The 17584-nt window shown below is 34.4% G+C and overlaps 1 protein-coding gene across 24 annotated transcripts in view; it reads right to left on the reverse strand.

The window, feature by feature from the left end:
* The window catches only part of NRXN1 (neurexin 1), a 1142110-nt gene that overhangs the window by 726354 nt on the left and 398172 nt on the right, over positions 1–17584 (reverse strand). For all 24 annotated transcript variants that reach the window (XM_021675805.2, XM_021675804.2, XM_064364083.1 and 21 more), the window contains one exon: positions 970–1271. In XM_021675805.2, coding sequence (XP_021531480.1) covers positions 970–1271 — 302 coding nt within the window. The remainder of the gene's footprint in view (positions 1–969; positions 1272–17584) is intronic.

A 17584-nucleotide genomic window follows, 5' to 3' on the forward strand; every position in this document is an offset into this window, starting at 1 on the left:
GGCTGTTTTGGTAAAGAAAACCAGAGACAATCCGGTCATTCTGCAACTGTTCAGAGAAACAACAAATACGTTAAGGATATTAGTTTGAGATCAGCATGTACGGCAAAAAAATTAGTCACTGTCAACACTTAACAAAATGATACATTGTAATGTAAAGTTTCACATAATACCCAAAACTTATAATGTTCAATATAAAAGGACAATCTATTCATTTTCATCCGCATATATACTGTAATCATATGTCTCCATTAAAAACATACAGTATATGTGGACCCATAGATTTAGTAAATAGTTGATTATTTTCCTAGTATATAGCATCTTGAAAGATTTTTTTTTAAATACAAGCAAGTAGAAATGGGCACCTGGAGGATGAACTGGCTTTTCCAGAGTCATTTGGGATTTAACTTAAAGTATCTATCCTAAAAATAAAAATATCTCTAAAAACAGACCCTTCAGGAGATATGTAAGCCCCCAAAGTCATTTTTCCCCTCAGGGACTTTTCTTGTCCCCATTTTGGGGGTGGGAGGAGGAGGGAGTAGGGATTGATACAATCCCAAATCACACACACTATTTTTTTTGACTACAAAAAAGGAACTGTGATTTAATGACCCCAATGTGCATGCTTCCAAATGATCACCATGAAAACTATAATTTAAAATCAAACAAACAAAAAACCAAAAACACAACAAAATCACATACATCACAGGAAGGGCAGGTCTCGGGGATATCCTTGCAGCCCTCTTAGAAATGTTCATATGTCCCTGTATCAAAATAGACTTTGGGCCCCCAGAACTTTCTAGATATGCCCCTGCTCAAGTATGGCAGGAAGATTCATCTCAGAAGAAGAAAAAGCTAATTTTCAAGTGACTCTGAGGAGCCCTGTATCATGTTGTTAGAGTTTTCAAGTACCACACACACAGCTGTAGCGAGAAACAAAGCCAGTTACTCTCTTATCCACTGCGCTGTTACCTGACGCAGATTCCTGGTGACTTTCACATCATGCCAGGCATTATCATTAAACTTTCCATTCACAGGCTCCACTAGTGCTTCAAAGGCCCCTGATCCCAAATTAATGACCAGAGAGACAGCTCCATTTTTCAGGGCAAGATTGACATAATCAGCTGATTTCCCAGTGTGAAGCATCAGTCCATTCCTCTGAAGAGTTTTAAAGGACAGAGTTATTTCATCACTGCTGCTTTGAATGGGGTTTTGAGACAAGTCGTAGCAGAAGTATTCAGATCCCTTGAACGTGGCAATATATTCTTCTTTTCCTGGAGGAAAACAGATGATACATACATAAGTAAACAAATACACTATGCAAATTAGCACATCTTAACAGAAACAATAGCTAATCACCCCCCAAATTAACCTTGCTTAATTAGATTTCATGACATGAACCCTGTCTCAGACAAACAGTACAGTAGGTGGCAGTATATTTTTAACAAATCTCCTCAACTATTGGAACATCAACTGCAGTAGCTAAAGCTGACATTCTTGAAAATTCAATTAATTTTTCAGTATCACTGCAAGAGCTCTGATCAGAGAAAGTAGCTCTGTGATGTCTCCAGGGCATGAATCAGGTACCATAAATGAATATTGGATGGTTCCACTCAGCTGACAACAATGGATTCCAAGATGTTTTCAACATTCTCTCCATCCAACTGAGCCATTATTTTAATTTTCAGAGAGACATTTATATTCAAAGATCTTTTTCAATGAAGAGACAAACAGTTTTATTATTGAGAGACCATAACAAATTATCTGGTGAGGAGAAATGAAAAAAACTATAGAATCTGGTCTGGGAGTAAACAGATCTGCTACAGACCACATGCATTTTATCTCTCTGGATGGAGGGAGTAGTGGCAGAAAGTCTAATGGAGTCAGCTGGATTACTGATTCATTCCCTGGTCTAGCCGAGCAGATGGTAGGGCTGCCTGTTACAACATTGGTAAGAATTCTAGCAAATCATCATGGGGATAGCATGTACATGAAGTCTTAACATTTTCTACGTATCTTAGTCTGTACCATATTTGGGAGTAACACTGTGGATCTCACAAGATGCTAGACAGATCAAACAGAAAAGTGGCTATTTGGAAAGAGTATTCTTCTCCCACTGATGAAGTAAGTTTAACCAAAGGTAAACTGTAAGGCATAAGTCTCCTCGACTTTCTAGATAATAACGATGCTGCGCCAAGAAAAATGAGACAGTATGGTTGGGAATCAGCTTCTGATAAACGATAAACATATAATTATAAAAGGTACTGGAGAAACTTAAACTCTCCCACTGGCAACATACTATCACTATTATGACCATGAGAGGGTTGATGCACCAGCAGGTGTTACACTCTCCCCTGTAATAGGTTTTTAATCTCAGGACTATTTTCATTTGATTGTCAAATAACTCATGTCCTGGAATCAGAGCGCAAATCAGTTTCAGCTCATCAGTGCCAGATGGCCTGCCTTCCTGTAGAAAATGCCATCAGTGGCTACAGATAGTCAAACCACGGCACTAAATAACATGGTGAGCACCTAGAGATATTCACAAGGAATTGAGCCCTAGAATATTAGTCATTGACTATAAGTAAATTATTAGTCAAGACTGTCAGTCAGGCCAAATAATTTTAAGAGTCACAGGAAGGACATCCCAATATGTAATAGTGAATCCCTCTGATCAAACACTCAAAATATTGGCTGAGCACCTTCCAAAGATTAAGCCCAGTACTAGTCATTAGGGATAATGAAGTGAATACAGTGGACTTAATTACTGTCTCAGAAATTTATAGCCCAGGTGTCTGCTCCCCTGGTCAGTCCAATACGGCAAGTGCTTCGGTATTAGGAACACACATAGCTATATTATCCTGAGAGAAAAATGTGGGTCAAAATATGAGTTTGGATTCTAGGTTGGCCACTAGCTGTCACTAGAACAACTATGGAGCTTTTCAAATTTCGGCTTCTGAAAATGGCTAGAGATACCAATCTTTCAGAATGAATGTGAAAATACAATGAGAAAATACTGTGCAGACATCTGGTAAAGTTGATGCGTTGGTGAGAAATAGTAAATGTCTTTCTGCTTGCCTAATTAATGTGATAAATGTGATAAATGATCTAAAACAAACAACATAAGTCATATGTTATTGTGAAATCTTGCATATTCTCTTTAAGATAAGAAACAGGACAAGGATTCCCACAGTCAATATTTCTGTTCAATACTATACTTGAAATTGTAGCTAATGCAGGAAGACAAGAAAAACATATGAATATCATAAAGATTATAAATGAAGAAAATCATGTCATGTAAGTAAATATATTGCACAAATTGAAAGACTAATCTACAAAAATTATTTGGCTTAATAAGATACTTTAGAAAGAATTTAGGGTTCTGTGTACTAGAGACAATCAATGTTTCAACATATGTAATAGATTTATAGATTCAATAAAAATCCCAATAAAAATCTCAATAAATTTTAAAAATAAATGTAAAAAGCTGATTCTTCACAATTTATGAGAAAAAAAGGGTCCCAAATAGCCACGATATGCCAGAAAAAGAAGATGAAGTTGCCTGTATAAAGATGGACATTTATTACAAAATTATGGAATTAAGAAAATGCATTAGGATAGGTAAAATGAGGAGATATTGAGGTAAAAGGATGTATTGATACATTCATCCACATTAAAATTAAGAATATTGGTTTATCAATAATACCATAGAGTAAGAAGTTAAATAACAATATGGAGAAAATATTTTCATTTTATTTTAATTAGAATCCTATAATTCTAGGATTATAATCTAGAATATGCCAAGAACCTCAATGAATCAATACAAAAATAAAGACAACTGATAGAGAAAATAGACAAAAGCAATGTAATTTCATAGAAAAACACATACGTATTGCTTATGAATAAACGAAAAGATGTTCAATCCTATTAGTATTCAGGAAATAGTAAAAAAAAAAAAACTATATTCAGATATTATCTCATAGCCGTCAAACTGACATAAAGCAAGAAGAAGAGAGAATAATTCTACCCTTTGCCAAGGCTATTGAAAGTCGTTCTATACACTGCTGATGCTGATAAGATAAAATTTGACCAACCGCAATAAGATTCTTTTGGCATTATGCAATCCCATGGGAATTTCACATTCTATAAAGAACTTGGGTCTCAGTCCTTAGCAAACAGTTAACCATGATCAATAAAATAAACATTTGCCAATTCCTTCAACTCATTTCTCATTGCTCACTGTTCTGCTCATTTGATGATAGGTAGTCAAGTGGATTCTGGTTCATATATATAAATGTGTATGAATTCATATATATATATATATATATATATCTGTGTGTGTGCATTCTAACAAGCATATATGAAAACAATTTATATCATCTGCCATTACAGATCAGTTAGCAAAAGATACAGTAGTTAATAAAGGTTGCTGGGACAATTGGTTATCTATAAGAGAAAAGTGAAATTGGGTCTTTAAATCCTTTTGCTTCCAAAAATCAATTCTACATGATGAAGAACCTAATTTAGAGAGGCAATCTGTGATAAATTTTGTCAGACACACACACACACACACACACACACACACACACACACACACACACAGAGAGAGAGAGAGAGAGAGAGAGAGAGAGGAGAGATCCACTTATTGGAATATGATATTTGCAAAATTTTACAGTTTGATTGAATAAGTAGAATAGATCTCCGAGTCAGTGGGAGCCTTAAAGACATTCTTGTAGCCCTACCCATTAATTTATATTATTAAGAAAGTGAGGATCATGGAGTTTAAATGACCCTCAAATTCATAAAATGTGTCAGTAACAGAAGTGGGACTAGGATTGAGACTACTAATCCAGTTTCTGTTTAATATGCCAGGCCACCTGTGAGTCAGAAAGGAGTCACATATAGCATTGTGAAAGAAAGACAAAAAAACAGTTTGTGAAGCTATGTCTTAGTACAAAAATTATAATTGTGTTTTAGTCTACTCAGTTTAAAAAGGCAGGGATGCATGTAATATATTAAGAAAGGTTCCACTTAAATAACTAAATCACAAAGTTTTGGAGCTTGAAGAGGTTTGGTCCAGTAAGAAGGTTGTAGAATTTTATCCAAGATATCTCGCATCATTTCAAACCTGCATAACTCAGAACAAATCTCAACAAAGGTTCTGTTTGCCAGATAATGTGGCAGGCCCAAGGAGAAAAATAATAAACAGTTTGAAATTGACTATATCATAAGCTTTGAAGTGATATGGGTGTTGATGTCTTTTTAACACTATGATACACTTAAAAATGAAAACATGTCATTTATTTTACATTGTTTAATTCCAAATTTAAGCAATTCAAATTTACATTAAAGGCAACCACATAGTTTTGGGAAAAATTCACTCTGTGTAATATGCAATTACCTTAAAATGCCATAAATGAGACATAAATCTAAGGAAGGAAAATATTTCTTACTATGTTCTTTTTCATGAAAGAACATATATACTGGGGCCGGGCGCGGTGGCTCACGCCTGTAATCCCAGCACTTTGGGAGGCCGAGGCGGGTGGATCACGAGGTCAAGAGATCGAGACCATCCTGGTCAACATGGTGAAACCCCGTCTCTACTAAAAATACAAAAAATCAGCTGGGCATGGTGGCGCGTGCCTGTAATCCCAGCTACTCGGGAGGCTGAGGCAGGAGAATTGCCTGAACCTAGGAGGCGGAGGTTGCGGTGAGCCGAGGTTGCGGTGAGCCGAGATCGCGCCATTGCACTCCAGCCTGGGTAACAAGAGCGAAACTCCGTCTCAAAGAAAAAAAAAAAAAAAAAAAAAAAAGAACATATATACTACATGAAAATACAAAAATCACTCTGTTTTTCACAATATAAGATTATGTTTCACCTAATTATTTGCTTCCTTATAGTCTTTGTAAGCTTTGTGCTATTCCATATCAAATACTAAGCAGCAGTGTTTACACGTGTTTCTGTTGAACACTTAAAGAATAAGTCTATGTCCATTTTTAAATACAAGTCCCAAATAACTTTCACATTTCTGATATGTGCTAAAACAACAAAAATGAAAAAGAAATTAGAGCCATAACCATGTAAATGTCAATAAACACTTATATCAGGATACATCAAGACCTCATACAAATCAACAACAACCACAATAACAACAAAAGCACAACACAAGACAATGGGAAGAAAAGGATAAAATACTTGAGCAGACATTAAAGGATAAAAGTCTATCTTCAAAGAAATGCAGACAAAAATCTTAGTGAAATAATACTACACTCCACCAGAATGAATATAATGAAAAATACAAGAAAAAATCCAGTGTCAAAAATTCAGATGATGTGGGGCAACTAGAACTCTCATACATTATTGGTGAAAACTATTTTGTGAAATTGTAAGGCATTCTCTTTTACAGCTGAACTTGTGCCTACGCCATGATACACCAATTCCACACACAAGCATGTATCCAACAAAAAAATATACACATGTTATTAGAATAGCATACTAGACTGTTTATAGTGGTACTCAGCTTATAATAACCTGAAACTGAACATTACTGAAATAACAACCAATAGTAGAATGGATAAATTTCAGACTAGTCACACAGTAGAATATTAAATTACAATGTGAATATATGAGCTGCAATTGCAATAGAAATACAGATAAATCTCACAGTAATATTGCCGAGTGAAAAAAATGCCCGACACAAAAGAGAACATAGTTCTGAGTCCATTTATATAGAAATTTAAAAAACAAGCACAACTAGTCTCTGTTGTTGTCAATCAAGACAGTAGCTGCTCTTGGTAGCCATGGAGAGGGGATAGTCATGAGGAGAATTCTTGGAGTACAATTAATGTTCTTGATTTAAGTGTTGCTTATGGGTGTGCTAAGTATGTAAAAAATTAATTTACCTGTACATGCTACATTTATTAGCATAAATACTATATTTCAATGAAATGTTTGAATAATCTGGATGATGAAGCACAAAATGAATTCAACTAATGAAGTATTCTCTTCCTGATAAATAGGATGATATGAGAAAGACTATTCCTATTAATGCTACTATTAATAGTAAAAGCGAAAATAAAACCAATAGTAATAATTTCAATTGTCACTTTTTAAAACTTTTCAATGAATATTAATATCATTTAATTACCATTTGCTCTTAAGAGTAATTTCATAAGATTTCAAAAAATAAATACATATGCTACATGGTAATAATTGTTTGAAGGTCCATATCTTAAATGTGTTGATTAATGGATTGATATCAAGACGAAAAGAGCCTCTATTTCTAACCATAAAAATGTTACAACAAAATTGAGAAGAAGTAAATTTTAAAAACTTGAAGCATCTTTCTAATACTCTACAATAATTGTTTTTTTATTTCCATACAGTTAGAGGAAAAGATTTAAGAGGATGCCGTAGAATTTCAGCTCTATTCCATTTCCAACCCTCTACAACTTAGAAGAAAATTCACAGTTTTTGCTCATCTAATTTTTTGAGAATAAGTTCAACTTTAAGTTTTTTTGCTAGAAAAACAAACTTCTAATCACAGAAAAAAAAATTAACCATAACTGAACCACTGCACTGGATGTCGTACAAGGTGTTCAATCCTTAGATGGTAGATTGAACAAACGGATTGCTTTCAACATCAAGAATCACTGATTTCTACTTTATGGGAAAAAATGATAAACAAAGAGAGGTTAAATGACTTCCTAAGTTCACACAGAAATTGATTCTCAGGACAAAGCTCCTTTGCATTACCTGTGCATAGAATATAATCTCAATAATTTGACCCAATGCCTCTATATCTTCTAAATTCACTAAACTTCTTCACCAAATAATTTGCAAGGAAATTACCCTACATCCTAAGGACAAGCATGTCTGTGGGCAAAACAAAGTCCCACTGTCCCCAATTACATGAAGAATGTCAGGCCATTTTCATATGCCAAAAAAACTAGCCAATATTATTATTCTTGATTATATTGCTTTTCACATATATAATACCAAATCATACAGGTTTGGAAGGTTTTACCATAGTTATGTGATTCTAAGATTGTGTTCAACATAATAAACTAAAATCAATATATGAAAAAACAAATGAATGAAAAAGATATTTGTGCGAGAGCCCTTCTCCATTTATTTTTCTATTCTAGAAGTCAAACATACAAGAATATCGTGCCAAAAACATCCTTGACCAAGCAGATGTACACATTAGAAGTTTGCATTATTAAAATAAATAAGCCTGGCTTTCTCTGCTATAAGATAAAAAACAACTTTAGAAAATCAGAAAAGGAAAGTCTGCTTATTGAAATTCATATCAAATTAAATCCTCAGTCCCTAAGAAATTTAGTATTGTCTTATTTGCCACAAACTGTGTAACTTAGAAATTAAAACAATAAATTGATTACTACAAGGAAAAATAGCATATTTTCAAGGGAGAATAGTTCACTCTTTCATTAGATTTTCTGCCTAATAGAATGCTATAAAACATTCTAAAATTACCAACTATGATTCAATATATGTAAATTCTAAGGCTAACTTCTCTTGTTTCGCAGCGAGTAATCAAGATTTATTAAATATTCACTCTTCAAGGTTTATTTCATGTAGGTAAACCTCAAGACCAATCCAGAAATAAACTCCCAAGCTTCCATCAAATAACTCAAAAGATGAGCCAGGACTCTTGATGATATATTTGAGATCACTCAATATGAAAGGTAAGATAGACTTATATATTATTTAGTTCAATGCCGTCATGTATTAGATGAACAGTGTGAAGGCCCAATAGACAAAACTATGGTCACATAACTAACTGAGAGAAAGTCAGAATATAATCCTTGCCCTCTTGATACCAGTCTCAGGCTCTTCCTAATTTCCAGATATTGCCGTAAAATGAGCTTCTAATTCATTACCAAAAACTAAGTGCAGCTTAAATGTGGGCATATTTCTCCAAAAGAAAATAGGACATGTTCCAAAACTCTAGTACAATAATTTTCCAATCCCATTGTGCAACTGATTTGCATTTATTAAAATCACCAAAGTGCTGGGAACCAAACAGGCCATTCTGTGCCTGGCTGGACTGACTAGTCAGTTCTACACATAAAATGAGACACACAGGGAAAGTAATGAACAAATTATCCTGGCCAGTCATTAGGTGTGCAACATTTCAATTTCTGGGCCTGACTCAGATTCAAGTCCCAACAAGGTAATCTATAATAACTAGATGCCAGCATTTTTTAACCTGAAGAAAATCATTAACGCAATCAAAATTAAAAGTAGCTTCATGAATACAGACTTTATAAATATTCTCTGCAAGAAATTTAAAATTTTCTAGGTGCCAATTAATGATGACTTAATAAAGAAGTAAATTATAATAATACAATTATATTCAAGGAGATGTATAGGTATTTTGTATTTATAAACAGTACTCATTTATGAAATAGAGATGAAGTAAATAAATTTAAGTATGAAATCATCTTATTACCAGCTTGGTCAAGGCAATATATTCTGAGCAATTTCTCTATTTAAACAAATCCCAAAGAATAGCCAATAGCTTCTTTCTCCCTAGAATCAGACTGGGGTGGTCTCTAACTCTAAAAATCTATAATTTAATTTATTCAAATATTGTGGCCATCTTGTATATTGCTCTCAATTATATAATATATTTTTAATATATGCAAATGATAGCATCTTGGAAGGTAACAGCAGAGGAAAGGAGAAATTTCACAGGGAAGAGGAAAGAGCTGGTGAAAGTGAAATTGCTTTAACAAAATAATTCTCTCAATACCTCCTACTCAAAGTGTGGTCTGAAGGACAGTATCATCAGTATCACTTAAAGCTTGTGAGAAATTTAGAATTTCAAGAAACCCCCCGCCCCAACTTACTGATGCCAACTTTGTATTGTAACCGGATCCCCAAGGTGATTCTACTGTACATTAAAGTATGAAAGTCTTCTTGTTATTAACAGATTCTTACTGCTGCAATTTAGAATATCTTTTAAGAAATATAAAGACATTTTTGCGTCTCTCGTATCTGAAATAAGTATTAAAGGCAAAATATATTGATATCATGGCACTGTTCTTAAAGAATAAACATCCAGATGAATTATTTTGCATATTTTCATTGGAAATAAAAAGCCTGGTGGGGGGGTGGGTAGAATAGAATCAGAGAGCTCTGATCGGTGTGTAGATGTGTCAAATATCCATTTAATATATACCCCAGCAGAGAGTCCAGGCTTTAAACCATTGGAAGTAATCTCTGAATTTTTATTCTCAACATGTTTCACCTTTAAGCAGTATTACAGTAAAATTCTCCATGGGTTTGTAAACTTAGTGCACTCTTCTGGATAAATGTAAAGGGTGTATAATTCCTGGTATAGTCTAACAAGTCATCATCATTAGTGAATATACTTAACAAGTTTCATGCAACTGCATTTATGGTTCTCTCTAGAAATTTATTTGTTCATATACTGCTGCAACTGAATACTATCATGCATTCTGGATGTAACTTGATTCCATGAAAACTAATGGGCCTGGGCTGTCACATTTCCACTTACTATAGTTATTTGAACTTGGAACATTTTAAAGTTTGTAACACTTAGAAATGGAAGATTCTAATATATACTGCTAACTCAAAGTCTCCTATGTTTTAAAACAAACAATGGCAGTTTTTTAAAATAAAGAAAAAACTAATATTATCTTGATATCCCAGCATCTTAAGTAGAGGAGAGGGTAATACATATGTGATCAATGTAATGATGAATTATGCTGGATGGGAAGAAATGTACTTTTGTAACTCCATTCCTCTGCTTCATAGAAGGCTTGACCAAGGTTTTTTTTTTTTTTTTTTTTTTTTTTTTCCAGAGGGAATGCTAACCTGTTATTAAAATAATGCAAAGAAGTAAGTCAGTATACACTAAAATCAGTAAGAAATAGGAACACGTGAATTGTTGAATACCATTCTTTAACTAGAAGTAAAAAAGAAGGGATAATAAAAACCTATGGCATATGTTTGATTATAACACAGAAAAATCATTGAATCCAAAGGTAACACATGCAAATCCCCTAATACTAAAATTATCACTGAGAAGGTTATTGTTCATTTTACAATTATATATTAGATTCCCATTGGGAGGCACTACTCTAGATATTATAAATACAACAGCAAATAAAATTCTCAGAGACTCTACTCGCATCAAACCAGTGATGAAGAGATCACCATAAGTGAGGAAAGTGTAAGTGAGTTATTTGTGATACCGAGCAAGCAAATCTAGAGGGCAGTGAGAGTGGCAGTAACTCGAAAAGGGAAGTTGATTTAGATTATTGAGAAAGCTTTATGAGACAATGACAATTAAATTGAGACCTGAATGCTGAGGAACCACTTGTGGGAAGATCTGAACACAGAATAGAAAGAATAGAAAATAATCCGGTGAGCACTGAGCACGGTGACCTGGTGCAATGTGGGAATACAATGAAATCAAAGCCGTGGGATGGGGCTATGTCATGTAAGTCCTTCTAAATTTTGGTCAAACTTTTTGATTTTATTCCATGCACAACTGGAAGCTTACTAGAGTTTTGTAGTTTGGGGAGTGACATGGTTTTATTTACATCCAAAAAAGGTAAGTCTGGCTGTTGTGTGGAATATAAACTCTGGGTAGGCATGCAAGTGATAGCAGTGAGTCCAACACTTGTGAAGTTATAGATCATATGAGTATGGGCCATGAAGTCATACACACCTGGGTTCAAATCCCACTCATATTGTGAGCACATGGGTAAATAATCACCTTAAAGTCTCAGTTTTCTTATCAGTAAATGAAGACAATAATACTAGGATCTATTTTATAGGGTAGTTGTAAGGATTAAACAATGTATGTATAATAAGTTTTTTAAAGACTGTCAATCCACGGGATATATTTGTGGGACATAAATAGAAAAAAAAATATATATATATATATATATTATATTTCTTTTAAAAGCAGTATATGTATTATATTTCTTTTAAAAGCAGTATATATCTACTGCTTTTAAACATTAAGTTACTTCTTTTCCCCATCTCTTAATATCTTGGGTAGAATCATTGAACTTGTGGTCACTTTTGGTTATTAAAAGTTTGGGGTAATTTATAAGTTAGTCATGTCATAATTTTGAGTTGAAGTGAAGGAAGAAGATAAATATATATATATATCTAGGTACCTCACCATCACCCCTCCTCAAGACCTGTCCCTTCCAGTTTATTGGGATGGAGCTGAAGCGGGGAAGAAAAAAGAGCAGTAGTTATTCATGTAGTCCTCTTCTGTGGGCTTTACCTGCTCCTCTGGTTCACCCTTACTGACCTCTGATACCTGTCATGTGGAAGACTCATGAGTGCTCCGTGTGACCTCCCAACAGCAGTCAACAACATGAGAAGGAGAAATTCATCTGGCTCATCCCTCAGCTCATCTCCTAGCTCTAACCTTCGCATAACATCCCACAGCATCTGACTATTATAATCCCCTGGCCCAGCAGGTGGACTTCTTGTGAGTAATACTGGCTAGCTGGCTCAAGCCAAAGCCTCAAAGGAATACCTCCTTTACCCATGCCTATGGGCATTCTGGCTCCACCAAATGTTGAGAGTACAGATTAAATTCTTGTCCCCTCTTTCTACGCTGCCAGTCCTCTTTCCTCCTCACAAAGGTATGGGGCAGGCCAGCAAGTCTGATGCACGCAAATGGGAATGCAGAACACCAGCTTTAATTTTTTGCAGGCATACACAAGCTCTACATGTGAGTCTGTGATAGTTCTTTCCCTCAATTACCTTGGGTTAAAAAAAAATACCTCTTTATTAACAATATGTTTTCACAGGGCCTATGCCTTAAAGATTCTTTGCTTATCTCCCTCACTTCTTAGGTAGATAAGGAAGGTGGGAAATGGGGAGTTAGGAGTAGTTGAAGGGTCAGTGTTTCTGTCCTCTAGTAAATGCTGAGGACAATAACTGGCTAGTTTGGGGAGTTTCCATTTACAATGAATGCTACTTAAATTCTTTTCTTTCAGAAGGTTCTAATCAACAAATTTATGAGAAAAATTTCCATTCAACACATGGTGGACAATCATTGTTAGATGTTATAATCATTATTATTAAAGTAACCACTACATTTAAAAACACTACCCCAGCAGTTTTAAAAAACCAGCTTTTTAATCAAATGTTTTATTAACCAGAAAATCATGTAATTCTAGGAGCACTTGGTTATTTAAAGTTCATGACATAAGAATGACATGGAAGTATTGTAAATAGAAAAAAGAAAGAAAACAGTACATGTTTCTATTGATAATTTATTCTTTTAAAGTTTGTGCCTGAGTGACTTGAAAAATAATTTTATAAAATGCTTGTTAATTTATTTTTTTAAATTTGTTCAGGGAAATGTCTCAGGCTAAGAATTATGAGAGTGGAACACTGGTTTCTTTTTGGACACTTTTCAGCTCTGCCCTTGACCACCCTACTGAGCCTCACTGGGCCTCATTTTCCTTTTTGGCAAAGTGACACAGCCAGACTAAGTGATCTCCAGTGTTTCTTTCAATTCTAAAACTCTTTGGTTCTATAACATTCTTGATTTATTGAGCCACTGTTTCACTGATTCATTCAATAAACACTTATTGAAGCCCAACTCTGTGCCAAACTCAGTTGCTTTCCTGCTGTCAAAATCAGGCAACACGCTAGAGTTAAAATGTCTTTAAACATTTCTGATGCCTGCTGCTTTAAAAAGGAACTTCCCATAGCAACCCCTACCTCTTTATGCTTCTAGAGCTAGCTCTCCTCTTTTCTATGAGGACTTACAAATTCAGAAAGACGACGGAATATGGAAAGGCAATTCACATCCTACTAGATGTAAATTTTCTATTCCTAATCACCTTTCTTCCACAGCCCAGAAAAGAACACCTTCAACAGATTTGCTAGAGTGTTACAGATTGATTTTGATTATTTGTCCCCAAATTTAAAGTACTTCTTCATATAAACACATATATATGCATAGAAAAATAAAATATTTTAAGAGAAAGCTAATATTACATACTGTAAGTCTTAATTTGAGATTATACATATTTCTCCAATAAAAGTGTAGAAGGATCAGTCAATACTGACTAGTGTTTTCCTAGGGACAGAGTCCATAATTTGAAATTAGAAGACCTAAGTTCACTTCCTCACCTTATAGTTGCTGCTATGTGTCCAAGAGCAGTAAATATAGCTAAGTCTGACTTTCCTTCAACATAATGAACATAGATACTCTGTTATGCTGCATTTTCAGATTTTTTTAAATTAGGATCTTTAATATAAAGATAGGAAACTATTGTTATTAATTATATTCTGGGTCTTCCATAACCTCACATTATCTCATCTATCATAGCTGTATTGAAAACATAATTAATTAACATTCTCTAGCTCAGCATTATTCATTCCATATTCCTTATCTGATTTGAGTACTGTTTTCTCAGTTATCTCAAGGGTAGTATAAAACCAGCACCATTCTAGATGCATAGGAGAGAAGTCAGTTCATTATATAAGATGGATTCCTTAGGGCTTTATTCTTGTCCCAAGTTCAATAGAGTTCCATATTAAGTGCAAACACACACAATTTATGAGAAAGACTTGAGGTGACTCACAGAATAGAAGGAATTGCTAAACCACCCATTCTTGGAGAGGAAGATACTCTGAGTAAACCCAAACTCTTGAACCCACAGTTCTTGGTCTCATCTAGGCTTGTACCACTCATACAATTCAGCTCCAGTGAACTCAAAGTAATTCTTTTCAAGTATTGAATTCCCCCAAATCAGAAAACTTGGATGGCTCCACTTGTGTTACAAGCCAATTCCCAGATCAGTCTTTGTGGATGGAATAGGGAGGAGGGGACAAGATTATAAAGCAGGGACATGCAAGGGAATGGTTGTGAGGAGACAGCCTAATTATTCATTAGCACCTGGCAGGTCAACAAGTTAGTATTTAGACCTAGAATTTTAAAATATCCTTCTTAGGATGATGAAATTATTATCATGTCTTTTTTAGTTTTACCTTTGATAGAAATTTAGATCTTAGGATCCAAGGTAAATAATAAATTTCAGAGAATTGTGCCAAGCTTTATTTAAATTGTGAATCTTTGTCAGAGATCTAAGCAAAACACAGAATCATAAACTTTATAGTTAGAAGGAGGGGATCCATAAAGTTTATGAGATTTTCTCTGGTGCACAGGTGAAGTTGGGATGAGAAACTTGGTCTCTAGATCAGTTGACTCAAAACAGAGATGATCATCAGAATCACCAGGAAAACATTCTACAAGAGCATATTTCCAGCCCTCCTACCCACAGTTCTGCTTTAATAATATTAGGGTAGATCTCTTGCTTACATATTATTATTTTTTAGTTTCTAGTTATTTCCAGTGACCAGTTTAGCTTACAATTCAATGTTTTGCAGTTTTTGTATTTGATTTTTAGTAAAGTAATGGGTCTTCTCTCATTTTATTCTCCACGGAAAGAACTCATATCCCAACAAATAGCACAAATTACACAATAAAATAGACAAATTGTAACAGAAGCAATCAAAAAGCAAAGCACATTCTCACTATTTAGTTTGGAAGCAATTTCATTGGTTAGAGAACTTTCAGGCCCAACTGAATAATATCACTTCTTGAATATGTGGCTACAATTCACAATACATCCATTCACTTCTCAGAATGAGGGTTCTCCGGTCTCATGGATAGGACACATTCCACATTCACAGGCTGTAATTGCTTTTTTTTGTTGTTGTTTTCTTTTCTACTTGTGGGCAAACCAAATCCATATTAAAACAAATTATTTTTCCTTTTAAATATCATTTTCCTTGACAGTCTATGGACAGAATATTTGATATATTTTGTACCCCATTTGCCTCCTCCTCCATTCCCCACACTATACTCCTTCCCTAACAACAATTCACAAAACTATACAAGGTAAAGAGGTCTTCTATTCAAGGGCTTTCACAAATTTCTTCCCAGTTACCCAGGACACATAGACAATACCTAAGCTTTCTACCCTCAATACACTCTTCTACTTTTGATAGAAATAGAAATTCTTCTAAATTGATTTCACAATCCACTAATGTTACCACCCAAACTTTGGAAAACACAAATGTTATTCAACCTTTCCATTTTATGCATAAGACAATGAAGGTCCAGAGAAGTTAACAGACTTGGCAAAAACCACTCAGCTTATGAATGCCTTGGAGTATAATTTGGATTTATGACCCTAAATCCTATTCCCTATCATACTTTTATGCATTTATTTTTATTTATTTATTTATTTTTAAGGCAGAGTCTTGCTCTATTACCCAGGCTGGAGTACAGTGGCATAATCTCAGCTCACTACAACATCCACTTCCTGGGTTCAAGAGATTCTCCTGCCTCAGGCTCTGGAGTAGCTGGGATACAGATGCCCACCAACACGCTTGACTAATTTTTGTATTTTTAGTAGAGACAGGGTCTCACCATGTTGGCCAGCTGGTCTCAAACTCCTGACCTCAAGTGATCTGCCTGCCTTGGCCTCCAAAAGTGCTGAGATTACAACCACCGTGCCCAGACACTTTTCTGCATTTCTAATGCTATTTTGGATAGGTTTAAATGGACATCTTCACAGTTTCAGGATGGAAAAATTCATTCTGTAAAAATGCACAACAGTCTATTTTCTCATCATGACATTTCATCCTAATTTGATCCCTTTCCTAGATACCTAATTTTATAACTCCTAGAGAAAATATATAAAATTATAGCTTCATAAATTTTATATCAAGACAATATTACTATTATTTTTCTCACTTACAATATCAATGTGAAGTAATCATCCCAACTACCTCACCATATTTGCACTAATTATGTTAAGCTTCTCATCATCAAAATTTGTTTTTTGCAGTCTCTTTTTATATATTATTATTATTATAAGTCTTTGACTCAAGTATTTCTACTTAAAAACACATAATAGATTTTATTTTGATAGTATTGCCCACAATAGGAATAGACTCTATTATATCATTTATAATAAAAATTATATTAAATACATGTCACAATCTTGACAAGAAGTTAATTATTAGCAAATGCTAACAATTACCAGGTATATCAGGCTAAGGTGATGACATAAAATACCCAGTATTCATAAAGGTTGCCAAATTAACATCAAAACAATACCAACTAAAGAGCATTAAAAAATAGTAATGCCTTGGTCCAGGCCCCGCCTCAATGTTCTCTTTTAATTGTCACCATATTCCTTGGGCACTGGGATTTTCAGAAGCTTCTCAGGTGATTTCTAATATGTGGAAATGGTAAAAATCCAGAGTTTAGGGAGGTACGACCTAGGCATTCAATGTGGAATATCTGTGGCTCTATAACTGCATAAAATTAGTGTAATAATATCACAAAACCTTATGGTTCTTGAAGCTAAAATTATACTTTAGATATGATGTATGTATAATTTTACCTTAAATTTGCATATTGCTTGTATAACTTATCGGGAGACTGGCATATTTTCTCTTATAAAGGAGAAACACTTACTTTCATTTCCTTCTTCACTTTCCCAATTAATATATGCTTAGATGTTATATTATCAG

Source organism: Aotus nancymaae, unplaced genomic scaffold (genome assembly GCF_030222135.1).
Source record: "Aotus nancymaae isolate 86718 unplaced genomic scaffold, 86718_ANA_hifiasm-v0.15.2.pri h1tg000057l, whole genome shotgun sequence".
Taxonomy (NCBI): domain Eukaryota; kingdom Metazoa; phylum Chordata; class Mammalia; order Primates; family Aotidae; genus Aotus; species Aotus nancymaae.